This window comes from Bufo bufo, chromosome 4, assembly GCF_905171765.1.
Source record: "Bufo bufo chromosome 4, aBufBuf1.1, whole genome shotgun sequence".
Classification (NCBI taxonomy): Eukaryota; Metazoa; Chordata; class Amphibia; order Anura; family Bufonidae; genus Bufo; species Bufo bufo.
In genome coordinates, this window is record NC_053392.1 from 583315672 (window position 1) to 583338389 (window position 22718).

At 44.3% G+C, this 22718-nt stretch overlaps 1 protein-coding gene across 3 annotated transcripts in view; it reads left to right on the forward strand.

Annotated features, from left to right (window-relative positions):
- Positions 1 to 18324, forward strand: part of LOC120999495 (putative deoxyribonuclease TATDN3) — a 42254-nt gene extending 23930 nt beyond the window's left edge. The window contains exons 6-10 of one of the 3 annotated variants that reach the window (XM_040430406.1): positions 2628 to 2737; positions 5574 to 5629; positions 6885 to 6997; positions 10737 to 10817; positions 17185 to 18324. In XM_040430406.1, coding sequence (XP_040286340.1) covers positions 2628 to 2737; positions 5574 to 5629; positions 6885 to 6997; positions 10737 to 10817; positions 17185 to 17328 — 504 coding nt within the window. In that variant the 3' untranslated portion in view covers positions 17329 to 18324. The remainder of the gene's footprint in view (positions 1 to 2627; positions 2738 to 5573; positions 5630 to 6884; positions 6998 to 10736; positions 10818 to 17184) is intronic. The other 2 variants (XM_040430407.1, XM_040430408.1) reach the window with 2 other exon arrangements.
- The last annotated feature ends 4394 nt before the right edge of the window (positions 18325 to 22718 follow it).

Genomic DNA, 22718 nt, shown 5'->3' on the forward strand with positions numbered 1-22718 from the left:
CACGCTTCTTGCGACCCTGTTGACTATTTTGAATGAAACGCTTGATTGTTCGATGATCACGCTTCAGAAGCTTTGCAATTTTAAGAGTGCTGCATCCCTCTGCAAGATATCTCACTATTTTTGACTTTTCTGAGCCTGTCAAGTCCTTCTTTTGACCCATTTTGCCTAATAATTATGCACACCTAATATAGGGTGTTGATGTCATTAGACCACACCACTTCTCATTACAGAGATGCACATCACCTAATATGCTTAATTGGTAGTAGGCTTTCGAGTCTATACAGCTTGGAGTAAGACAACATGCATAAAGAGGATGATGTGGTCAAAATACTCATTTGCCTAATAATTCTGCACTCCCTGTAGTAAATATAGTAAGTGGCAATAATATACGGCGGTAATAAATATCACAAATATCTAACAAAACATCTAAAACATACCCAAAGTCCTCACATGCAACACAAAATATCATAGACAAATGGGATACAATAATCTAAAATGGACTAAAATTCGAGGAATAAAATGGAATAATCGATTCACACTTCTAGTGCAAATAGCAATAAATCGTATACATATTCGTATGGGAAAAGTCTCAATTCGATTGGTAGCGATATAACAATGTCCTATAAAAGTGTCCAATTCGATATTAAAACAAAGGTATTCGAAACTTCCTAATGTCCCAATGCGTAAGCTGTGCACAGAATAAAGCAGCGTCCCGCTAATTGCAAACACCAGCGGCGTCCCACTGGGATATTAACAACGAAAGTTTTTAAATAGCTGGGTAAAATCGCTGGATAAAATCGAACGGTCTTACCGTCTCACTTGAAGAGTCGACAAAGTACTGTGGTCCTCTAGATATGTAGACCAAAAGTTCGTCCTAAATGCAGGTGAAATCCTCCAGCTTCCCCAGTGGTCCAAAGTTTGGGGTCCTGTCTAGGCTAGACGCGTTTCGGGGTATCACATTACCCCTTCCTCAGTAGCCTGAGCTACTGAGGAAGGGGTAATGTGATACCCCGAAACGCGTCTAGCCTAGACAGGACCCCAAACTTTGGACCACTGGGGAAGCTGGAGGATTTTACCTGGATTGTCGCAAAGACCAAGCGTCTGCCTCACGAATGGTATATTCGATGCAACTTGTAAGACCTGATTCCATGGTGAAGGTCTGACTACACGTGCCAAACAATTGCCAGTGTGCTACCAATCGAATTGAGACTTTTCCCATACGAATATGTATACGTTTTATTGCTATTTGCACTAGAAGTGTGAATCGATTATTCCATTTTATTCCTCGAATTTTAGTCCATTTTAGATTATTGTATCCCATTTGTTTATGATATTTTGTGTTGCATGTGAGGACTTTGGGTATGTTTTTAGATGTTTTGTTAGATATTTGTGATATTTATTACCGCCGTATATTATTGCCACCTACTATATTTACTATATGCGAAATTTCAAATGGTCCAGATATCCTGAGAGTGCCCAGTTACTTTTGCTTAATCATTTTCATTTTGGAGTGGACTGGGTGAGTCCACTTGACTGAGTGCACCTCTTGGGTCAGCAGTTACTCCTGTGCGCCACAGCTACTGGTTTTTACAGTCTGACAGTAGTTTTACATTTTTATATACCCGTAGTTTTTTTCAGTATGTATGGATCTAAATGTAATCAGGTAGGAGATTCAGATCTCTGGCGGCCAGCATGCTTGCTTGGATATTGGTCCTCCACAGTCCACAAGTTGTCTATGTTTGTGTGAGGTCATCTGACAGGTCCCCGCCACCGCATTCAGCACTGCAAATCCTCTGCATAGACAGGAATGTAACCCATTAAAGGGGTTTTCTGAGATTTAAATATTGATGACCTGTCCTGAAGAGCTTATTGCATACTGTTCATACATTGAACTCCATGATAACCCAGTATGCAGTAAGCTCCTAAGGCTCCCCCCGGTGGTGGCTGCAGGCTAGAGTTTATCATTTAGGGTCCATTCACACGTCTGCATAATGGGTCCGCATCCGTTCTGCAATTTTGCAGAACGCATGTGAACCCATTAATTTTCAATGAGGCTGCAAAAGATGCGGACAGCACACCGTGTGCTGTCCGCATCCACACTTCTGTTCCACGGCCCCACAAAAAAATAGAGCATGGTCCTATTTTTGTCTGCAGCCACGGACAAGAATAGGCATTTCTATCATAGTGCGGGTCATGTGCGTTCCGCAAAATGCGGAACGCACATGTCTGGTGTTCGTGTTTTGCCGATTCGCAATTTGCGTACCGTAAAGCTGTTGAGGACGTGTGAATGCACCCTTAGAGGGGAGTCTGTGGATTGCATCTGAATCCCATCTACTTGAACGCCTCATTCAATTGCTAGCAATTAAAAGACGACTAGCAGAATTCTTGTTGAATGCTCTTGGAAAGCACCTTTAAATGAGGGCAAGGGGAAGTCCAGCTAAAATAAAGCGGAGTCGTTACGCTGATGATGTCACCCATGGTGAGCCTTCTGTCGTCTATTTTATAATCTTCACTAGGAATATCATAAATGGGCCACGCTGTTTCTTCTATCTCTACATGTATGTTTTATATATGACCTCTGTTGATTTCATGTTTGGGAATAATATTTTGCGCTGTTTTCTTACTAGGTGGGTTTGGATTTCACTCCACGGATAGCGAACACAGACGACCAGAAAGAAGAGCAACGTCAGGTGTTCATCAGACAGATTCAACTGGCCAAGCAGCTCGGCCTGCCTCTGTGAGAGCCGGCTCAATGACTGCACTCATTTCAGGGGAAAAAGAAGAGATACATTATTTGTTTTATGGAAAATTAAAAGGGTTTTCTGAGATTTTTTTTTTAACTGATGTCCTATCCTCTGGATAGGTCATCACTATCTGATTGGTGGGGGTCCAACATTTGGGACTCCCGATGATCAGCTGCTTGAAAAGGCAGCAACGCTCGCAGTAGCGCGCTCTGCCTTTTCGCAGCTTTTCACGTTCATCGGTAACATGGCGTAGGCGCAGCTCACACTCATTGAAGTAAAATGGGGTTGAGCTGCAATACCAAGCGCAGCCACTATACAATGTGCGGCGCTGTGTTCGGAGAGTTGAGAGAAAGTTGCGGCGCTACTGCGAGCGCCAATGCCTTCTCAAACAGCTGATCGGTGGCGGTCCAGGTTTCAGACCTCGCTGATCAGATCATTAGTTAAAAAATCTTGGAAAATCTCTTTAATGGCACTTTATTCTGAGACAGAAATGTAATATGTATGGCAAGCTTAACCCCGTACTTCACACCCATACGTCACAGTGGTTGAGGGAATGTATGGAGCTGAGCTGAGCCTGCTCCATATGCGGTGGGTGCTGGCGGTGTCATACAGCAGGCACCCGGCCGCAATGACGAGGAACAGCGATCCCGCCGAACCCCGTCGTTTAACTCCTCAGTTGCCGCGATCAACAGCAATCGCAGCACCTGTGAGGTAAGGCAGAGGGATGCGGTTCCCTCTGCTTTCTGATCGGAGCCCCGCAGTGACTCTGTGGGGCTCCAATCGGTTACCATGGCAGCCTGGATGCTGCTGAAGCCTTCTATGGCTGCCATGGTAAGCTCCCTGCTGCTCTGTGCACGAAGCACAGCTCAGCAGGGACAGTGTAAAAATCCTATTCAACTTCATAGATCTCTGTTAGGGTAAATATGACAAGGATCCCAGGTTCTAACCTCCTAAGGAGCTAATAGTTATTAAATAAAAAGTAAAAAAATAAAAAATAATTAAATAAATTTTAAATAGTAAAAGTTGAAATCGCCCCTTTTCCCAATTTTACATATAAAAATATATTAACAATAAAAAATTCCTGTGCGGTGAACAACGTAACAGGGAAAAAAATGAAAAACACACGATTCGCCATTTTTATGTCACCTTTCCCCCCAAAAAAATGAATGACAGTGATCAAAAAGTCGTATGTACCACCTATGTATGGCCATGCAAAGAAAATTATTTTTTTTTTTAAAGATTTATATATTTTTTAAAGTAGTAAAACAAAAAAAAAACTCTAGAAGTTTGGCATATTCGTATTAAGCCGCAGAATAAGGAGGTCATGTCTATTTTAGCACCCAGTGAACACCATGAGGTCAAAACCCCAAAAACCTTGGCGGAATTGTGTTGTTTTTTTTTCAATTTAACCCCACAAATAATTTGTTTTTTAATTTTACTATAACAGACATGGTAAATTTAAATGGTTCCTTTAAAAAATACATATGGCTATATGAACGGAAAATTAAAAAGGTTATGGCTATTAGAACGTGGGGAGGAAAAAATAAATAAATGCAAAACCAAAAATGGGCCCGGTACTTAAAGAGGACCTTTCACCACTCCCGACATGCCTGTTTTAATAGCTTCATGTATTCCACGTGTAATAACAATTCTGGAGCATCTATCCTTATGTCTCTATGTTGTGCCTTTCCTTTATTATTCCTGCTAGAAGTTATGAATGAATTGCTAGCAGTCTGCAGTAAGGGTACAGAGGGGAGGTAACCAGTTGGGGGTGTGTACCTGCACAGTCTGACAATAGCAGCACTGATTGGATAGAGTGAGTCTGTGCAGGTACACACCCCCAACTGGTTGCCTCCCCTCTGTACCCTTACTGCAGACTGCTAGCATTTAATTTAAAACTTCTAGAAGAGGCGACAGGTCCTCTTGAAGGGGTTAAAGGAGCGTGCTGTGTATATATATTGAAGGCAGCAATAAGGCTGGGGCTACATGACAAATTTAGCGGTGACACACATTGCCCCTACAAAAGACCGCAATGTAGTGCTGCTAATAAAAGTGGATGGGGTTGCATTACAACTCGAGATTTGCTGCCGCTGCATCACGAAAGTTGCAAGAAATCTAAACCTGCTGGATTTCTTTTGATTGTCATCTCGCGGCAGCTTTTGGGTTAACCCCACTCACTTTCATTAATTGTGATGCAGGAAGCGGTGCACTGCGATCTTTGGCCGAAGTTGCTGTGTATCTCCAGCCTTCAAAGTATGCACTAAGCTCTCCCTAGTGGTATCTGCAGATTTCCATAATTTATAGGGCCCCCTGTCACTAGGATCAACCCTATTAAACCCGCCATACTTGCTGGTAGGGATGATCCTGCTGAATAAAATGACACATGTCTGTGAAAATCGGTTGCCGCCTTCCTAAGAAAAAAAAGACCTTAATTATTTATGCAAATGAGGGCTTCAGTACACAGAGATGCACTTAGGGGCTAGGTTCCACCTTTCAGTGCATTGAAGTCCACATTTACATAAAGAATACAATCTTTTTTTTATGGAATGATGTGACAGTTTTTCCCAAGACATGCATAATTTTAATCAGCAGGATCAACCCTGCAAAGCATTGTGGCTGGTTTAATAGGGCTGATCCAGCTATTTGATTTAATTATTTATCTCTACTGACCTTCAGTTCTATTCTATACACCACATCCTTTGCTTTCAACCATTTCTTTGTAAACCGTGCAACTGGAAAATGATTTATTATGGTGTCTTGTCTTTTTTTAACTTGTTTTAAAAGCGTTTTTTTTTTTTTTTTTTTTTTTTTTTATCCTTTTCGTTCCAGAAATGTTCATTCGCGTTCAGCTGGAAGACCAACTATTAACCTCTTGAAGGAACAAGGTACCTTATAATTTACTTCTGGACTAAAATTAAGCAATTTCTACAAGGATTTTCTGGAAATGCTCCCATCACCTGCAAACACCACAGACTAGTATTTTGTGAAGCAAATATTGAAAAATTGGTGTGCCCATAGGGGAAGCTTACCTGTCGCTTATTTTCCTCAGATCATTAAAGGGGTTCTCCGGGAATTAAGAAAATGAAAATACTTAAATATTACTTGATTATAAATATATTCCTAAATACCTTTCATTAGTTATAATGGCTCGTTGTGTCTAAGGAGCAATCATTAGAAGAAATAAAATGGCCGCCGTCCTATTAGTTCACACAAAACCTGTCCTAATCACACAGGAGGACAAGTTACTTCACAACACTGAGCTAAAGAGCTGCCTCATCCTCCTCTCTGCTCTGCTTGTTAGGAATCATGATCCTGAATACAGCTGATAAGATCTTCAGCTGAATCTCTGTAAGAATGGAGTACATGAGAAGACATGAAGTACAGAGAGGAGGTTGGGATGCGGTAATGAGCAGCAGCACTTGTATGAAGTCTCCATTACCACAGACTGTCCTGTCTGTCCTCTCTGTACTTCATGTCTCCTCATGATCTTCTTACAGAGATTCAGCTGAAGATCTTATCATCTGTATTCAGGATCATAATCTCTGACGAGCAGAGAGGAGGATGAGGCAGCTCTTTAGCTCAGTGTTGTGAAGTAACTTGTCCTGCTGTGTAATTAGGACAGCTTCGTGTGTACTAATAAGACAGCGGCCATTTAATTTTCCCTCATTGCTCCCCAAACAAAACAAGCCATTATAATTAATAAAAGGTATTTGGGAATATATTTATAATAAAGTAATGTTTAAGTAATTTTCATTTTCTTAATTCCCTGAGAACCCCATTTAAGTTCGGCATCTTTTTAGCTCAACTCCATTAGGACACAGCTGTGATCTGGGACTACAGCCTAGCTACAGTGCCTACAGGGAGTCTGATGTAGTCCGAGATACACCCCCTCTTCCTTTCCCCTGTAGATCGGCCTTTTCTGATTGGCTGCTGTATTTATACACCAGCCCATCTCCCCCTTACAAAGAAGTCAGTGCATGGAACACTGATTTCAAATACCAGGGCCGAATGAACTAAAGGCAGTGATATACCAAATATTGGAATTTGGTTCCATGGAGGATGGGTGGGAGGTTAGATTATGACTGCTGTTGTCAGCTGCTGTATGTGTAGTTGATGGACGCATGCTTTTTTGATTTGCAGGGGCTGAGCATGTCCTTCTCCATGCATTTGATGGGAAGCCATCAGTGGCGATGGAAGGTGTCAAAGCTGGGTATTATTTTTCCATTCCCCCCTCAATCATCAGAAGTGAGCAGGTAAAGCTAAAAGGGAGCAGGTGGCTTCTTTTGGAGGATGGCTGCTTTAAATCAAAACACTACAGTATATTCCAATTATATATAAATATAATCTACAGAAATGTTGAGTAAGGCTACTTTCACACCTGCGTTAGGTGCGGATCCGTCTGGTATCTGCACAGACGGGATCCGCACCTATAATGCAAACGCTTAGATCCGTTCAGAACAGATCCGTTTGCATTACCATGAACAAAAAAAAAAAAATTTTTTTTTTTTTTTTGTTCATGATAATGCAAACGGATCCGTCCAGACTTTACATTGAAAGTCAATGGGGGACGGATCAGTTTGAAAATTGAGCCATACTGTGTCATCTTCAAACGGATCCGTCCCCATTGACTTACATTGTAAGTCTGGACGGATCCGTTTGCCTCCGCACGGCCAGGCGGACACCCGAACGCTGCAAGCTGCGTTCAGGTGTCCGCCTGCTGAGCGGAGCAGAGGACAAACGGTGCCAGACTGATGCATTCTGAGCGGATCCGCATCCATTCAGAATGCATTAGGGCTGGACGGATCAGTTCGGGGCCGCTTGTGAGAGCCTTCAAACGGAACTCACAAGCGGAGCCCCGAACGCTAGTGTGAAAGTAGCCTAACTAAAATGTATGTACAGTCATGGCCAAAAGTTTTGAGAATGACAAAAATATTAGTTTTCACAAAGTTTGCTGCTAAACTGCTTTTAGATCTTTGTTTCAGTTGTTTCTGTGATGTAGTGAAATATAATTACACCCACTTCATACGTTTCAAAGGCTTTTATCGACAATTACATGACATTTATGCAAAGAGTCAGTATTTGCAGTGTTGGCCCTTCTTTTTCAGGACCTCTGCAATGCGACTGGGCATGCTCTCAATCAACTTCTGGGCCAATTCCTGACTGATAGCAACCCATTCTTTCATAATCACTTCTTGGAGTTTGTCAGAATTAGTGGGTTTTTGTTTGTCCACCCGCCTCTCGAGGATTGACCACAAGTTCTCAATGGGATTAAGATCTGGGGAGTTTCCAGGCCATGGACCCAAAATGTCAACGTTTTGGTCCCCGAGCCACTTAGTTATCACTTTTGCCTTATGGCACGGTGCTCCATCGTGCTGGAAAATGCATTGTTCTTCACCAAACTGTTGTTGGACTGTTGGAAGAAGTTGCTGTTGGAGGGTGTTTTGGTGCCATTCTTTATTCATGGCTGTGTTTTGGGGCAAAATTGTGAGTGAGCCCACTCCCTTGGATGAGAAGCAACCCCATACATGAATGGTCTCAGGATGCTTTACTGTTGGCATGACACAGGACTGATGGTAGCGCTCACCTTTTCTTCTCTGGACAAGCCTTTTTCCAGATGCCCCAAACAATCGGAAAGAGGCTTCATCGGAGAATATGACTTTGCCCCAGTCCTCAGCAGTCCATTCACCATACTTTCTGCAGAAGATCAATCTGTCCCTGGGGTTTTTTTTGAGAGAAGTGGCTTCTTTGCTGCCCTTCTTGACACCAGGCCATCTTCCAAAAGTCTTCGCCTCACTGTGCGTGCAGATGCGCTCACACCTGCCTGCTGCCATTCCTGAGCAAGCTCTGCACTGGTGGCACTCCGATCCCGCAGCTGAATCCTCTTAAGGAGACGATCCTGGCGCTTGCTGGACTTTCTTGGACACCCTGAAGCCTTCTTAACAAGAATTTAACATCTTTCCTTGAAGTTCTTGATGATCCTATAAATTGTTGATTGAGGTGCAATCTTAGTAGCCACAATATCCTTGTCTGTGAAGCCATTTTTATGCAACGCAATGATGGCTGCACGCGTTTCTTTGCAGGTCACCATGGTTAACAATGGAAGAACAATGATTTCAAGCATCACCCTCCTTTTAACATGTCAAGTCTGCCATTTTAACCCAATCAGCCTGACATAATGATCTCCAGCCTTGTGCTCGTCAACATTCTCACCTGAGTTAACAAGACAATTACTGAAATGATCTCAGCAGGTCCTTTAATGACAGCAATGAAATGCAGTGGAAAGTTTTTTTTGGGATTAAGTTAATTTTCATGGCAAAGAAGGACTATGCAATTCATCTGATCACACTTCATAACATTCTGGAGTATATGCAAATTGCTATTATAAAAACTTATAAGCCGCAACTTTTCCAATTTCCAATATTTATGTAATTCTCAAAACTTTTGGCCACGACTGTACCTTACTTACCCTGCACTGATCCTGAGTTACATCCTGCATTATACTCCAGAGCTGCACTCACTATTCTGCTGGTGCAGTCACTGTGTACATACATTACATTACTTATCCTGCACTGATCCTGAGTTACATCCTGTATTATACCCCAGAGCTTCACTCACCATTCTGCTGGTGCAGTCACTGTGTACATACATTGCATGATTATACTCCACAGCTGCACTCGTTAATCTGCTGTACAGATTTCTAACAGTTTAGCTCAGTTCCTATAATGCAGTTTTCTTGAACATCAGATTACTGTTCACCAGAATAAGCTCTTTTGAGACCTGAGGCAGCAAGGAATTCTGAAAGATTTCAGCTCTGAAGCTTGCAGAATAGTGACTGCAGCTCTGGAGTATAGCACAGGCTGTAACTCAGCATCATTACATAGAAGTAATACAATATATTTACCAAGGTACTTAGTTTCCTTTCCTTTTTCTCACTGTGGATGGACACATTAATGGAAGCACTTGTGCACAGACAATTGCCTAGATCCAGGGAAAATACATATTTAGGGCTCATGCACACGGCCGTATTGCGGGCCACATACAAGGGGTCTGCAATACACGGGCACTGGCCGTGTGCATCACGGATCGCGGACCCATTCATTTGAATGGGTCCGCAATCTGGGAGATGCGGAACAGAGGCACGGATCGGAAGCACTACGGAGTGCTTTTGTGGGTTTACTGTACTACTTTTTTGCGGTGTGGACCGTCGGATGCGGATCGCGGACCCCATTCAAGTGAATGGGTCCGCAATCCACAAGCGGCTGCTCCACGGTCGGTGCCCGTGCATTGCGGACAGCAATTTACTGTCCGCAGCATGGGCCCAGCCAACACACGGTCGTATGCATGAGCCCTTATTCGTATTATTTAGGGTAACAGGATGTGTTCACTTTTAAATGTGTGATTATGAAAAGCAGAAGGTATCTGTGCCACCCTGATGTTCATCTAGTTTATAATACTCTATAATACAAAATAAGGCTACTTTCACACATGTTGTTAATTCCGGCAGCGGATCTCAATACCGAATTAAACAGATCCTTTTTAATTTTGCACATGAGGATGCATCTGTTCCAATAGAATGCGGTAGTGTGAAATCAAAACGTAAAAAACGGATCCGTCACTAAATACTTTGAAAGTCAATGGGTGACGGATCCGTTTTTTTTTTGGCTCCTAAAAAACTGATCCGTCACCCTTGACTTACTTTTTTTTTTCAGTGACTGATGCGTTTTTTTTTCCATTTTTATGACCGGATACAAAACCGCAGCTTGCAGCGGCTTTGTGTCCGGTCACAAAACGTAATGCTGCCGTAACTGAAGACATCCTGATGCATCCTGAACGGATCTCTTTCCAATCAGAGTGCATGAGGACTGAATGGGAAAGTTTTTTTCGTCAGAGGATCTGAATACCTTAAAACAACAATGTAAGTGTGGAACAGGCCTTCAACATATAAAGTCTCCGATACCGGTCTTGTGTGTAATTCATCTCCATTCTCCTAAGAAGCAGAAGCTGGTGAAGCAGCTGCCTCTAGAGAACCTGTGTTTGGAGACAGACTCCCCGGCTCTGGGACCAGAGAAGCAGGTAAGGAAGGGGTTACTGATACTATGTTCTTTCTGTTTCGAAGTTCTTTAACCCCATCGCAGACTTCCCGTCCTCAAGTAGTTGGCGCACCCTGATGTCCTATAACATCATGGTGATTGCCACTGAGCCCCTATGATCACAGATGGTAAGCCACTTATAATACACCGCCACTGATCGCCAGCCCTAGCGAGATCATTTCCAGGGCTTGTGTGGTTATCGTGACAATCTGGGACCTCGACCTTTGCGTATTTCTATGGACAGACACATTGAGAGACATCTATTGAGCCTTTTGAAGAAAAAAAACTAGGGGTGCACCGAAATGAAAATTCTGGTCCGAAACCGAAAATTCAGGATGCCCTTGACCGAAAACCGAAACCGAAACTGCCTTTTTGCCCAAATACTTTTAAAATACTTTTTTTTTAATGATTTTATTAATAATTCTTTTTCATGAATGAAATTCATCTGTGGGTGGCGCTGTTATGGAGAGGGGGATCTGTGGGTGGCGCTGTTATGGAGAGGGGGATCTGTGGGTGGCTCTGTTATGGAGAGGGGGATCTGTGGGTGGCGCTGTTATGGAGAGGGGGATCTGTGGGTGGCGCTGTTATGGAGAGGGGGATCTGTGGGTGGCGCTGTTATGGAGAGGGGGATCTGTGGGTGGCGCTGTTATGGAGAGGGGGATCTGTGGGTGGCGCTGTTATGGAGAGGGGGATCTGTGGGTGGCGCTGTTATGGAGAGGGGGATCTGTGGGTGGCGCTGTTATGGAGAGGGGGATCTGTGGGTGGCGCTGTTATGGAGAGGGGGATCTGTGCACTGTTATGGAAAGGGGATATGTGCACTGTTATGGGCATAACAGTGCACAGATCCCTTTCCCCATAACAGTGCACAGATCCCTTTCCCCATAACAGTGCACAGATCCCTTTCCCCATAACAGTGCACAGATCCCTTTCCCCATAACAGTGCACAGATCCCTTTCCCCATAACAGTGCACAGATCCCCCCTCCCATAGCAGTGCCATAGACCGATCCCCCTACCCATAACAGCCCCGGCCCTGCTGCTCACAGCATCACTCACTGCATCTTTATTTTACCTTACAATCGTGACGCTCCGGTAACAACTCTGCAGGCAGAGCGGAGGGCGGCGTAACGTCACTTACTCACGTGACGCACCTGCTCCGCCCACTTTATGAATGAAGGAGGCGGAGCAGGCGCGTCACGTGAGTAAGTGACGTTACGCCGGCCTCCGCTCTGCCTGCAGAGTTGTTAGTTACTGGAGCCTCACGATTGTAAGGTAAAATAAAGATGCAGTGACAAAGTAAACCGCCCGCCCGCAGATGGTGGGTGACAAATCCCACACCCCATATTTTCGGCCGATATGTAACAATATCGGCCGAAGTGGATTAGGTGCATTTTCGGCCGATATTTTCGGCTGCCGGAATTTCGGTGCACCCCTAAAAAAACCATATATACTATCATGGCTGTCATATATATGGTCTTCTCAACACGTAATTTAATTTTATACACTTAAGTAGCAAGTTAATAAAAAAGGAGAAATTACATAATGGTAATAAAAATTAAAAGCTTAAATGAACTCCAGAATAGTCTGGTCCTGAAGGGGTTAAAGTACTCATCAGCACTTTCTTTTTTTTATTATTAGTGGCAGAAATCATGTCTGTGATATTTGTTGAGCATCATACAGTCTCACCTACTGTGATAGTGTGATTGTGGTAGATCATATTCAGTTTGATACTCTGTGATGTCACTGGTTGTTCTTGGGTCTTCTAGTGTGTGATGTCACTGGGTGTTCTTGGGTCTTCTAGTCTGTGATGTCACTGGTTGTTCTTGGGTCTTCTAGTCTGTGATGTCACTGGGTGTTCTTGGGTCTTCTAGTCTGTGATGTCACTGGTTGTTCTTGGGTCTTCTAGTCTGTGATGTCACTGGTTGTTCTTGGGTCTTCGAGTCTGTGATGTCACTGGTTGTTCTTGGGTCTTCTAGTCTGTGATGTCACTGGTTGTTCTTGGGTCTTCTAGTCTGTGATGTCACTGGTTGTTCTTGGGTCTTCTAGTCTGTGATGTCACTGGTTGTTCTTGGGTCTTCGAGTCTGTGATGTCACTGGTTGTTCTTGGGTCTTCGAGTCTGTGATGTCACTGGTTGTTCTTGGGTCTTCGAGTCTGTGATGTCACTGGTTGTTCTTGGGTCTTTTAGTCTGTGAGGTCACTGGTTGTTCTTGGGTCTTTTAGTCTGTGAGGTCACTGGTTGTTATTGTTCTTGGGTCTTCTAGTCTGAGGTCACTGGTTGTTATTGGGTCTTCTAGTCTGAGGTCACTGGTTGTTATTGGTCTTTTAGTCTGTGAGGTCACTGGTTGTTATTGGTCTTTTAGTCTGTGAGGTCACTGGTTGTTATTGGTCTTTTAGTCTGTGAGGTCACTGGTTGTTATTGGTCTTTTAGTCGGTCAGGTCACTGGTTGTTATTGTTCTTTTAGTCTGTGAGGTCACTGGTTGTTATTGGTCTTTTAGTCGGTGAGGTCACTGGTTGTTCGTGGCTCTTCTAGTCTGTGATGGCAGAAGATCTCCTGAAGGTAGCAGATAAAACAGCGCACTACATTGGATACTTGGCGGTACCTGTTTATTGTATTTTAAAAAACATCTAAAAAGAACAGCTACGCGTTTCAGTAGTGGTCCGCCACCTTCATTAGGCTCAATAAAATATATACATATGATCAATAAATACCGGTCTCACCTGAAATTGAGAGTGGAACATGTGAGAGAACAATAAATCCAAAAGTAGCAAAAAATTTGTGAGTTACGCCCTATGACTCAGGTTCAGTCTCATTTCCCTGTTAGTGCAGGAAACCCCACACAAACGTACGGATTCCAATCCCTGTCTCCCAGTTTTGGTAGCACTTTTGATATGTAGCTCTTAGCTTAGGCACATGAAGGGAGGGAGTGGGATCTTCCAATGTGAGCAGGTGTTTCTCCTGTATGGGTAATAGAAGTGATAGCGCTTGATTCCATCTACGGAAGATTGCATGAGTTGCCATCCTGAAAGTCTGGGTTCCTACATAATGGAAGCCAAGGTATAAGGATTTAGAAGGTGAAAGGTCATCAGAGGATGAGATCTGATCTCCTCAGATAATCAATTGCACAACAAGTGCAACACTACAGCCAAAGGTGGTGAGCGTACGGGTGCTCTAGCTTGGTACCTAAAAAGTGCGATCTTCCTCGTATGCAATCCTGGATGAGGAACAAAGATGCCAAGTTATATATTTTAATGTTATGGGTATCCTGGACAGTTCCTGATTCTATCAGTTCATAGTTGACTCAATTGTAACTTTGGTTCACCTTTCAATTTTAACCCTTAATTTCAAGTTATGCAACAGAATAAAGTACATTTTTTATCGGACGGTATGGGTATGTTCAGACTGAGCACGGCATATCCCATGGCAGAAACTGCTGCGGTTTCTGACGTGGGTTTTCATGTAGACCCGCTCTAGGTTTAGCTAAACTTCGAGCAGGCTTCTGCTGCGGCTTTGCAAAATCTGCTCTGAAACCTGTGCCCAAAACCCTACATGTGAACCTACCCTACGAGGGACATAACGGGCAAGAGCATACTCCTGTCAATCAGCAGCTCTTGGTAATCAGTCTTTGACAGGACCTCCCTGTCCACCGTCAGCTCCTCTCTGATCATCTCCTCTGGGTTTTTGCATGTCACTTCTGTTTGTCACTACTGTAGTGATTCAGGCCAAGTGTTATTTCCATGCGGTTATTTTGAATTGCAAAGCAGTGACTTCTATAACAATTCAATGGCCGCAGTGAATAGCGTCCAGTGCCCGGAGAGCTTAACCCATTCAGGACCATGCTTTTGCCTTTCTAAAGTTAATTTTGTGAAGCTGTGACAGGGTCATGGGTCCCCAAGGGTCACTGATGCCTATGGGAAGCAAAGGCTAGTCCGCAGGGTCCAGTCCCGCAGAAGAGCTGCTGTAGAGCATATTGCTGAAAAAGTTACTGCTGAATTCGGGATGCTGTTTTACTGACAAGGGCGTGATTATTCCACTATTTTATCACATTAAAGAGGTCCTCTCACTTTAGGAAATGGCCTTTATCTTGTAGAGAAAGTGAATACAAACCACTTACTAATGTATTGTGATTGTCCATATTGCCTCCTTTGCTGGCTGGATTCATTTTTCCATCACATTATACACTGTTCGTTTCCATGGTTATGACCACCCTGCAATCCATCAGTGATGGTCATGCTTGCACACTATAGCAAAAAGCATCAGCCTTTCTGGTGGCTGGGACCATGGGAGCCCACATGGGCTGGTGCTTTTTCCTATATTGTACAAGCACGACCGCCACTTATGGATTGCAGGGTGGACATAACCTCTGGATATGAGTAGTGTATAATGTGATGGGAAAATGAATCCGGCCAGCAGAGGAAGCAATATGGATAATAACGGTACATTAGCAAGTAGCTTGTATTAACTTCATTTACATAATAAATGCTATTTGCTGAAGTGACACAACCCCTTTAATGCAACCAAGTTATCACCATAAGAGTCTGATTTAAGTGCTTTAAAGGGGTTTTGCCATCTCAGACAATGGGGGCATATCACTAGAATATGCCCCTATTGTCTGATAGGTGCGGGATCCACCTCTGGGACCCGCACTTACAATGAGAATTGAGGGCGGAAATGAACGGAGGGCGCACGGAGCATGCACAGCCGCCCTCCATGCATTTCTATGGGGCCGCCGAAAATAGCCGAGCACTGGCTCGGTGCGCTCCCATTCACTTCTATGGGAGCAGCGCTTTGTGGTGGACAGACCCCGGGAAATCCGGGGTCCTCCAGCCACAGCTCTCCCCGATCCGTTCTTGTAGGTGCGGAGGTGGGACTCGCACCTATCAGACAATGGGGGCATATCCTAGCGATATGCCCCCATTGTATGTGATGGGAATACCCCTTTTAAGTTCCCCAGGATTAGAAAAAAAGGGTCTTTTTTTTTTTTTTTTTTTTTTACCTGAAAAGCATTCTTATCTATGGCTTCACCTGATATTGGAAAAAAAAAACCTGTGGTCCAAATTTAATAATGTCTGCTCCTAGAATCTGCCTGAAAAGTTGTGCAAATTGGCGCAACTAGGCTTTTTCCAGTTAGCTATAAAAGATGAGCTGTTTTCTGCCCAAATTGTGGCATCCCTGCGCCACCTTCATCCTGCAGCCTGAGCCCCTGTGATAAATCTGGTGCAGGTCTAGACAGCCTCTCCGAGCTTACTCCATCTTCTGGGTACCCGCATACGGGTGGCGGTAAACATGCAGAAGATCCACATGAATTTCTGTGCAGATTTCTGTGTTTCCGCACCAAAACTGCACGAAAATGCACGCTTTACTTGTAGTTTTTAGTGCGGATTATGTTTGAGATTTTTGCCGCAGATCTCATCCTTCCATTGAAAAGGATGAAATCCGCACCAAAAATCTCAAACATAATGGACATGCTGTGGATTTCAAAATAGTCACAGCAGGTCATTTTCCGCGCGGAACGAAAAAGCAAAGTGTACGCGAGATTTGTTTAATTTCATTCACTTTTCTGGTACCGTATTACACTGCGGTTTTTCTGCACTAGAATCTGCACGGAATAACCATGCGTAATCCTCAACGTGTGCGAGGTAGCCTTAGGTTTAGTAAATCTGCGCCTGTGTCAGCTTGGCCTGTAAGAGCCATCACGGCCAGGACTTAAAGGGGTCCCCTCACTTCAGCAAGTGGCATTTATCATGTAGAGAAAGTTAATACCAGGCACTTACTAATGTATTGTGATTGTCTCCTTTCCTGGCTGAATTCATTTTTCCATCACATTATACACGGCTCGTTTCCATGGTTACAGACCACCCTGCAATCCAGCAGCGGTGGCCGTGCTTGCACACTATAGGAAAAAGTGCCAACCTCTCTGGTGGCAGGGACTGTGTTTCTCCTATAGTGTGCAAGCACGACCACCACTGCTGGATTGCAGGGTGCTCGTAACCATGGAAACGAGCCATGTATAACGTGATGGAAAAAATCATTGCAGCCACTGAAGCAATATGGACAATCACAATACATTAGTAAGTGCCTTGTATTCACTTTCTCTACAAGATAAATGCTTTTTGCTGAAGTGAGAGGAATCTCTTTTTAAATAGGCTTGCTGGACAGTCCAAATGCCGGACTGTGTAAATGAAGCTGGGCTTCGGGAACCTTCCGTTGTATTCACACGTTCATCTCACATCACATATGGCAATTTTTGGTAAATCACGTCATGCATTATTTTATTTTACAAGGCTGTTCTGCACTTTTGTTAAAGACATTTGATTACACAGAATTTTCACTTTGACTTTTTACCTTCTAGATTAGAAATGAACCCAAGAACATAACATACGCTGCCGAGTATATCGCCAAGGTCAAAGGAATCTCATTGGAAGAAGTTACTCGTGTCACTACTGAGAATGCCTTGAGATTGTTCCCCAGACTGCTGCGGGTCGTCCAGAAATAAAGACACTTTTTAGTTATATGAGCCGAAGTTACTGACTGCTGAGGCTCGTCTACAAAATCAGTTGTTCAAGCAGGGGATCACTGCCCACGGTGGCTTAAAGGGATTTTACGGGTTGCAAATACTGATAACCTGTCTTGTGGAGGGTGGGGGGGTCTGACACCATGCACCCCCAATATCAGGGCGCCGGAAGTAGCATTTTGATTGAAGCCCAAAGCTTAGTTGCATTCAAAGTGTATGGCTGATCTGCCATTCAATGAAGGTAACCCGGTACGGCCACTGCACTTCAAATGGAGATCAGCTTATGGCTTCTTTCAAAGTGCTAGTTCCTGCAGATCGGTGGAGGTGCTATGTGTCGGACCCACACCGATTGGATATCGAAGACCTAGCCATAGGATAAGCCATCATTATTAAGCACCTGGAAAACCCCTTATTCAGCTACCAATATTAAAGGGGTGTTCCGGCTTCAGAATACTTCAGGACAGGCCATCGGTTGGAATCCGACTCTCACCGATCAGCTGTTTGAAGGGGCCGCGGCGCTCATCTGAGCCTCTTCAATGTTTAGTGCATGCTGTCTACATAGTAGGGTCGGGCAGGGTCATTACAGCATCATCCCATTCATGTTAAGGGGCTGTTCACATGGAATCCGCGCCGAATTCTGTCTGCAGTGGAGAAAATGTGCAAGAAATCCACACATATTAAAATCTCATCCCAGGGGCAGACTGGCCATAGAGCCTGGTGGGCCGATGGTCAGGGGGCCGCCTAAGCCATCTTCACAGCTGTCGCCCAGGTGCATAACAATCTGATGTTCTCATCGTTAATACTAAGAGCATCAGGTATTTGTGTACCCAGGAAGCCGCCGCTGGGGCCCTCTTGAATTTAACTGTATTGTCCTCCTCAGGACAGCAAGGGTCCATTCACACGTCCGTATGTGTTTTGCGGATCTGCAAAACACGGACACCGGCAATGTGCGGACCGCACATCGCCGGCACTCTTATAGAAAATGCCTTTTCTTGTCCGCAATTGCAGACAAAAATAGGACATGGAACGGAAATGCGGATCCGCAAATGTGGATGCGGACAGCACATTCCGGCCCCATCGAAAATGAATGGGTCCGCACCTGTTCCGCAAAATTGCAGAACGGATGCGGACCCATTTTTTGAACGTGTGACTGGACCCTAATACAGTTGAATACTGCAGTTAGGGCAACAGTATTTGTGCTGCACTGTGGTATTTGGTTCTGCTATCCAATACAAGATATAGTAAATTAATTGGTGCCATTCAAAGATGCAATTTGTCCAGAAAAACATAAGCCGTGAACAAAAAAATGTAAAAAGTTGTGGCTTTTGAAAGGTAGGAAGGAAAAAAACAAACAAACGCAAAACCAAAAATTGGACTGGTCCTTAAGGGGTTAATATGCCATAAAAGTGGCTTCCTTGTCAGGGCAATTTGACCAGGACAGATTTCCAGCCCCTGGGTGTTTTAATCTTTACTGACAGCAAGCAGAGTTCTTGATAATGCAAACTAAAAAACACAAAGGTATAAAAAGGTACATTCCCATATTTATAGGTCTGCATCTGTTCTGCAATTTTGCAAAACGGATGCGGACCCATTCATTTTAATGGGGCCGCAAAAGATGTAGAGCCGTACTTCCATTCAGCGGCCCCGCAATTGCGGACAAGAATAGGCATTTTTTATCATAGGGCTGGCCGTGTGCGTTCTGTAAAATGCAGAAAACATACGGCCGGTATCCGTGTTTTGCAAATCCACAATTTGCAGACCACAAAACACACACGGTCGTGTCACCCCAGTCAATATCTCCTGGATTACCCAGGAGTCCCCCTAAAAGGTGGGACCACCCAACAGGACAATAAAGTTTCACAGAAATCTGGCGATCTGTCCACTCACTGACCACTCTGCGGGGTGTACAGAGGTCTCTGCGGTAGTAGATCAGGACTTGGAGAGGAAGGGACTTGTGACCCTGTTCACTCTCCTACATTTCAAATAGGGATGAGCGAATTGACTTCGGATGAAACATCCGAAGTCGATTTGCATAAAACTTTGTTCTATTACTGTTCGGAGCAGGAGCTCTGTACAGTATTAGAATGTATTGGCTCAGATGAGCTGAAGTTATTACTTAGTCCAGTCTCGCGAGACTTCACATAATAACTTCATAAATTAATTTGTACTGTAAAAAACATTTCTCGGGTTCAGTTCCAAGTGGTACCTTGGAACCGAACCCGAGTTCGGGAAATGTTTTTTTTACAGTAGAAATTGATTTATGAAGTTATTATGTGAAGTCTCGCGAGACTGGACCAAGTAATAACTTCAGCTCATCTGAGCCAATACATTCTAATACTGTACGGAGCTCCTGCTCCGAACAGTAATAGAACGAAGTTTTATGCAAATCGACTTCGGATGTTTCGACCGCATCAAATCTGAACCAAAAAAACGCTTTTAGACATTACGGATTTCTGTGCGGATATGCTGCAGAAACTCACATAAATCCACATGGAAATTTGCGTTCACCCGCTCCTGTACCTGGTGTGGATTATGCGCAATTTTAATACTTTTGCCACCATTTTATATGGAAAACCCGCAGTGTAATACATTACCAGAAAAGTGAATAAGATTAGACAAAATCTCATGTACAGTCGTGGCCAAAAGTTTTGAGAATTACATAAATATTTGAAATTGGAAAAGTTGCTGCTTAAGTTTTTATAATAGCAATTTACATATACTCCAGAATGTTACGAAGAGTGATCAGATGAATTGCTTAATCCCAAAAAAACCTTTCCACTGCATTTCATTGCTGTCATTAAAGGACCTGCTGAGATCATTTCAGTAATCGTCTTGTTAAGGCTCCATTCACACGTCCGCAAAATGTGTCCGCATCCTTTCCGCAATTTTGCGGAAAGGGTGCGGACCCATTCATTCTCTATGGGGACGGAATGTGCTGTCCGCATCCACATTTGCGGATCCGTGCTTCCGTTTCCGCAAAAAAATAGAACATGTCCTATTTTTGTCCGCAATTGCGGACAAGAACAGGCATATTCTATTATGTCGGCAATGTGCGGTCCGCAAAATGCGGAACACACATTGCCGCTTTCCGTGTTTTGCGGATCCGTGTATCCGCAAAACACATTGCGGACGTGTGAATGGAGCCTAACTCAGGTGAGAATGTTGACGAGCACAAGGCTGGAGATCATTATGTCAGGCTGATTGGGTTAAAATGGCAGACTTAACATGTTAAAAGGAGGGTGATGCTTGAAATCATTGTTCTTCCATTGTTAACCATGGTGACCTGCAAAGAAACGCGTGCAGCCATCATTGCGTTGCATAAAAATGGCTTCACAGGCAAGGATATTGTGGCTACTAAGATTGCACCTCAATCAACAATTTATAGGATCATCAAGAACTTCAAGGAAAGAGGTTCGATTCTTGTTAAGAAGGCTTCAGGGCGTCCAAGAAAGTCCAGCAAGCGCCAGGATCGTCTCCTAAAGAGGATTCAGCTGCGGGATCGGAGTGCCACCAGTGCAGAGCTTTCTCAGGAATGGCAGCAGGCAGGTGTGAGCGCATCTGCACGCACAGTGAGGCGAAGACTTTTGGAAGATGGCCTGGTGTCAAGAAGGGCAGCAAAGAAGCCACTTCTCTACAAAAAAAACATCAGGGACAGATTGATCTTCTGCAGAAAGTTTGGTGAATGGACTGCTGAGGACTGGGGCAAAGTCATATTCTCCGATGAAGCCTCTTTCCGATTGTTTGGGGCATCTGGAAAAAGGCTTGTCCGGAGAAGAAAAGGTGAGCGCTACCATCAGTCCTGTGTCATGCCAACAGTAAAGCATCCTGAGACCATTCATGTGTGGGGTTGCTTCTCATCCAAGGGCAGTGCTCCAGACAAAAAAAAATTACCAGGAGCCATTGGCTCCTAAACTAAAAAAGTTAGGAGCCAAATTACATTTTTTAGTCGCCAAATTTAAAATGCATATAATAAAAAAAAAAATGACTTTGAGAAGATGAGACGCAGGTGCACTACATATAGGAGAAAACAGCACTACATGCCTCACATCCAGGGACATTTTCTGGGGAACAAGGTGACTAAAAATGGCGAATTGCGTGGTTTTGAGTTTTTTTTTCTGTTACGGCCTTCACTGAGCGGAAATATTTTTTAATATTTTAATAGCTCACACTTTTTGGGACATGGCGATATGTAATAGGTTTATTCTTTATTGTTTGTAAATTTTATATGTAAAACTGGGAAGGGGGCCATTTAAACTTTTAGTATTTTGGTGTTTTTTTTTATTTATTTTTTAACTTTTTATTTAATAACCATTTCTTCCCTTAGGGACTAGAACCTGGATCTTTTCATCCCTTGTGCTATTTACCCTGATAGAGCTCTATTAGGGTGAATAAGATCTCACATCTCCCTGCTGCTCTGTGCACACAGCAGCAGGGAGCTGAACATGGCAGCCAGGGCTTCAGTAGCGTCCTGGCTGCCATGGTAACGATCTGAGCCCCAGCAGTGTAATCTGCCACTGCCACCATTGAAGGGGATGGGACCCTGTGGCCACCATATAACAATCGGGGGGGGGGGGGGGGGGGGGGGGGGGGACTTGTGGCCAGTGATAATGGGGGGGGGGGGGAGAGGCTTTGGGAGAGCGCACTGCACCACTAATGAATGTTTAAAGAGGACTTTTCGTTTTCGTGGGTCCAAAGAATATGAACTTAGTAGCAGGCTGCATAGAGCGGCGCCCAGGGATCTAAGTGCACTTAGCTGTGATTAGACAGCGCTGCTGTCATGGAGAAGGAGAGACACTGACGTCTCCTCCTCCTTCCTCTAAATGCTGAAAATACCGGGGGCCACAGCGGGCGAACGGAGCGGCGCCCAGGAATAATAGTAAGTGCACTTAGATCCCTGGGCGCCGCTCTATGCAGCCTGCTACTAAGTTCATATTCTTTGGACCCACCAAAGGTCCTCTAACTCCTTTATACAAGTGTCTGCAGCGGTATCACAGACCCGGCACCCGGCCTCAATAACAGGGCATGCGATCTGGGGCACCTGAGGGGTTAATGGCCGCGGATCGCATGCCCTGTTATAGAGGCCGGGTGCCGGGTCTGTGATACCGCTGCAGACACTTATGTTTTACATTCATTGGTGGCGCAGTGGCGACAGCTCCTCCCCTCCTCCTCCCTGCTATATCCCCATTGGTGGTAGTGGCGGCCGCGTCACAGTGGAGAGGGAGGGACTCCTTCCTTCTCCACTGTGCAGTGTGCTACTGAAGAGAACTTAGGCTGCGCAGGAGCGCGGCGGTACAGTCGCAAATGGCGACAAGACTAAAAAGTCTTGTCGCCATCTGCAAATTTTAAGGCGCATTGGCGACCGTTTTGGTCGC